Below are 3,796 nucleotides of genomic sequence, written 5' to 3' on the forward strand. Positions count from 1 at the left end.
GGGGCTGTGCAGGCGCGCGCTGGGCGTGGCGGGCATGTGCTACCCGCCGAGCCACCCGGAGGTCGCTGGGATCAAAAACGCGCTGGCGCAGGTGAGAGTTGAACCCGTGTCTTTCTCGGCGGCACCTGCGGGGCCTTTTATGCTGTTCAGGGCCGCCAAGATCGGGCTTGACAAGAGCGACTGCCTGCCGGGCCCGGACTGCCGCGCCGGCCCCGACCTGCAGCGTTTTCTAACAGAGTTTTCAACCGCCGGGCGGGCGCGCGCCGCTTCTCCGCAGGTGTTCCGCATGTCTGGCGCGCTGCCCGAGGCGGCGGCGCTGCACCAGGAGGCGCTGTCTATGCTGGAGGCCGCACTCGGCCCCGAGCACCACAAGGTGGGGGCTGCGCCCTGAACCCTGAACCCAGCTGCGCGGCCGGCCCTCAAATGGCGGCTGCATGCTGCAGCGGCTGCTCGGGGAGATCTGGAGTGCCCTCGCGCCGCGTTCAGAGCCTGCATCTTGTGCCTCTACGCCTGCCGGCCGCCCGGCTTGCTCTGTTTCTGTTGCTGGGTGCACCAGACAGCCCGCGCGCACGTGCGATCATGCACGCCCCCCCTGCGTCGCTCGCCATCGCCGCAGGTCGCTGCCACGCTGTCTTCCCTGGGGTCGCTGGCGCTGCAGCGGGGCAACGCGGCGGCGGCGGAACAGTACTACCGAAAGGCCCTACAGGTGTGAATTCGTGGGAGGGTTTTGCATGTGTGTTTTCCTGTGAACAAGTATGTTGGGCATGTGTGTTTGCTGCTCTCTGTGTGTATGCACCTGTGTGCTTGTGTGGGCACGAAAGTGTCGGAACGAGAGGAGAGAATTGGCGGGGGAGAGAGAGACGGGGGTGAGAGAGATAGCAATAGATTGACAAAGTTGCAGATGTGCGTTGACACGCACATGTGTGTCGAAGCGACAGCACACGTGTGCAAGCAGGGATGCACGCGCCTGCGCGTTACTGGGAGCGCGCGCGCAGGCTTGTGGGGGTTCCAGTGTTTGCGCCTCACGCCCTCCTCGCCTCGTGGCACCCTCACCCCCTCTCCAGGTCTGCCAGGCGGTGCAGGGGCTGAACCACCCCGACACCAGCACCTGCCTCACGCAGCTGGTGTCGCTGCTGCGCGGCGCCAACAAGGCCGCCAACGCGCTGCCCCTGGCGCAGCGCTGCCTCTCGATCAAGCGCCAGGTGCGCCAGGGCGGGGCCGCGCTGACATGGCGCCGCGCCCGCGCCAGCGGGCAACCGCGTCTCGGGCGGCCGGCTTCCGAGCGCGGCCGTCGCATCGCACACGATGCGCAGCAGCCCTGCAACCTGCAGCCTAACGGCCTCGCCCCTCTGCGCCGCCGCTGCCGTTTTCCCCCACCCGTGGCTGCGAACAGGTCCTGGGGGACACCCACGCTGAGGTGGCGGCGGCGATGCAGACCGTGGCTGACGTCATGCTGGACCTCGGAAGGTGGGGCCTGAGCGCAAACTGCTGAGGCTGCAGGCGCAGTTGCGGGGCGCTGAGGTCATAGACTCTCAGACTAGTGCTGTGTTCTGCACTGTTGGTGGGCGCTGCCTCAGCAGCAGGCTGTGCTAAAATTGGGGCCACCCCTGCCGCCCGCCTCCGCTCATGACCGCCACAATCGCACCGATCCAACTTCCACCAATCCAAAGGTACTCTGAGGTGGAGAAGCTCTGCAGCCGCGCCGCCAGCATACTGCTGCAGGCGCCCCCCTCGACCCTCGGCCGCGGCGGCAGCGCCAGCGGCGCCGGCGGTCTGCGGCCGGTCCTCGTCGCGCAGACGATGCAGGCGCTCGCGCTCGTGCTGATGGGGCGCCCCGCCGAGGCAGAGCGGCTGGCAAGAAGCTGCTTGGAAGCTGCGGAGCAGCAGCTGCCGACGGAGGGGCCCGCGGCGGCGGAGCGGAACCGGCTGGTGGCGTCCGCGAGCAACTGCCTGAGCGAGGCGCTGCGCGAGCTGGGGCGGCTCGACGACGCGGAGGCCGCCTGCAGGAAGGGGCTAGCGCTGAGGGAGAAGGTGGGCGGTCCGACGCACCAAGGCCGTGGCCGGCTGTTGCAGCAGGGGCGCCACCTTGCGTGTTGTCTCCCGTGTCTCCGGAAGATGTTGGTCACTGGCAAGTCACAGAAGACCGCCTGCACGGTTGCGAGCCGCCACTTACCGCCGCCTCAAAAGGCCCCCATCGTGGCTTACCTGGAATCAGCCATGACCCAACCCATATCCATTCACGCCCTCGCGTGCTCCCGCACACTCGCAGGAGTTTGGCCCAGACCACCCCGCGGTCGCGCTGTCGCTGCAGTCGCTCGCCCTTGCGCTGCGCGCAAAGCAGCAGCTGCCCGCAGCGGCCGAGGCTGCGACGCGGTGCCTGGGCATCAGGGCGCAGCACAAGAGCACGGCAGAAGGCCCCTTGATGGCGGCGGCGCTGAATCTCAAGGTGCGGTCAAGTCTGCGCGGCTCCCTGCTTTGAATGATACGTCAACGTCGACCCTGTTGTTAGTGCTTGACTTTGGACTCAACTTTGAAATCATTCAACCTAGGGCCGCCGGGGGACGTTGTGTGCTTTTTGATTGACTGCTCATCTTTTTCGATGATACGCACGTTCTCAAGCGCTTGTGCATATAGGGGTACGCACACACGCGCGCACGCGTACGCACGCGGGCGAGCACACACACACACACACACACACACACACACACACACACACACACACACACACACACACACACACACACACACACACAACTCCAGGCCCTGGTGTGCGTCGACTCTGGTGACCTGACTGAGGCGCTCAACCTGGCCCAGAAGGGCCTCGAAATCCGCCAGAAGACCCTGGCATCAGATCATCCCGATCTGGCGCAGAGCCTGGCCTGTGAGTGCACCGTGCGGCCCAGCTGCAAAGGCCACGCGGGCGGCATGGGGGGCCGACGCATCCGCGGGGTGTCTCCGCCTGTTTGTCAGGCCAGACAGGCCCGCGGTTGCTCTGAGCACCCCCCACCGCTCCAGTCTTGCGCACCGCGCAGGGCTGTGTTGTACGAATGAGCTACTGCGGCCCCCACCCCACCCAACCCCCATCCCCGCACCGCAGGCGTCGCAGAGACGCTGCTGCTGCTGGGGCGTCGTACCGAGGCAGAGCCTAAGCTGACGAGCGCGGTGCAGATCCTGATCGGGCGCCTAGGGTCGAGCCACCCAGCCACCCAGAAGGCGCATGTCATGCTCAAGGAGGCGGCAATGGCCGGCACGAGCAGCACCACGCCGCTCCTCAGGTCCCGTATGGGCGGCGACACGCAGCAGCAGCAGCAGCAGCAGCAGCAGCAGCAGCAGCAGCAGCAGCAGGGCGGAGCCGGAGGCGGAGGCGGCGACGCGGCGCGCACGCCGCAGCGCCCCGCGCCGGCGACGCCCGGGGACAAGGCCGAGGGCACGCCGCCCGCGCTGCCGAGCGCTCTCACGCTCAGCGGCGTCACCGCGGCGCTGGGGAGCGGCACGGATTACTCAGAGGACGAGGACTCCTCGTCAGAGCCCTCCCCGCCGGCGTCTCTCCGCGAGCAGGAGTCTGTCGGGCGCGGCGGGGATGCCGGGGCCGCGGCCCCGTCGTCGGGCGCGCGCGGCGGCGGTGGCGGTGGCGGTGGCGGCGGCGACGGCGACAGCGACGCGGGGGCAATGGACCAGCTGACTCAGCGAATAGAGTCCATGCGGATCAGCCCCAATAACATAGATGTGGCGGCGCTCAGGGACTTCTTGAAGGAGCACGGGTGGCAGCTCAGCAGGCTCTCCCAAGACCTTCCGG

General features: G+C 67.8%; 1 protein-coding gene across 1 annotated transcript in view; it reads left to right on the plus strand.

Moving 5' to 3' along the window:
• Positions 1 to 3,796, plus strand: part of MNEG_3518 (Kinesin light chain) — a gene marked incomplete at both ends in the record, with an annotated part of 18,653 nt that overhangs the window by 8,919 nt on the left and 5,938 nt on the right. Inside the window, 9 exons of the mRNA XM_014048004.1 lie at positions 13 to 91; positions 278 to 373; positions 617 to 706; positions 1,065 to 1,202; positions 1,394 to 1,467; positions 1,671 to 2,031; positions 2,270 to 2,446; positions 2,761 to 2,881; positions 3,098 to 3,761. Of these exons, the coding sequence (XP_013903458.1) occupies positions 13 to 91; positions 278 to 373; positions 617 to 706; positions 1,065 to 1,202; positions 1,394 to 1,467; positions 1,671 to 2,031; positions 2,270 to 2,446; positions 2,761 to 2,881; positions 3,098 to 3,761 (1,800 nt within the window). The remainder of the gene's footprint in view (positions 1 to 12; positions 92 to 277; positions 374 to 616; positions 707 to 1,064; positions 1,203 to 1,393; positions 1,468 to 1,670; positions 2,032 to 2,269; positions 2,447 to 2,760; positions 2,882 to 3,097; positions 3,762 to 3,796) is intronic.

This window comes from Monoraphidium neglectum (genome assembly GCF_000611645.1).
Source record: "Monoraphidium neglectum strain SAG 48.87 unplaced genomic scaffold scaffold00445, whole genome shotgun sequence".
Lineage (NCBI taxonomy): Eukaryota > Viridiplantae > Chlorophyta > Chlorophyceae > Sphaeropleales > Selenastraceae > Monoraphidium > Monoraphidium neglectum.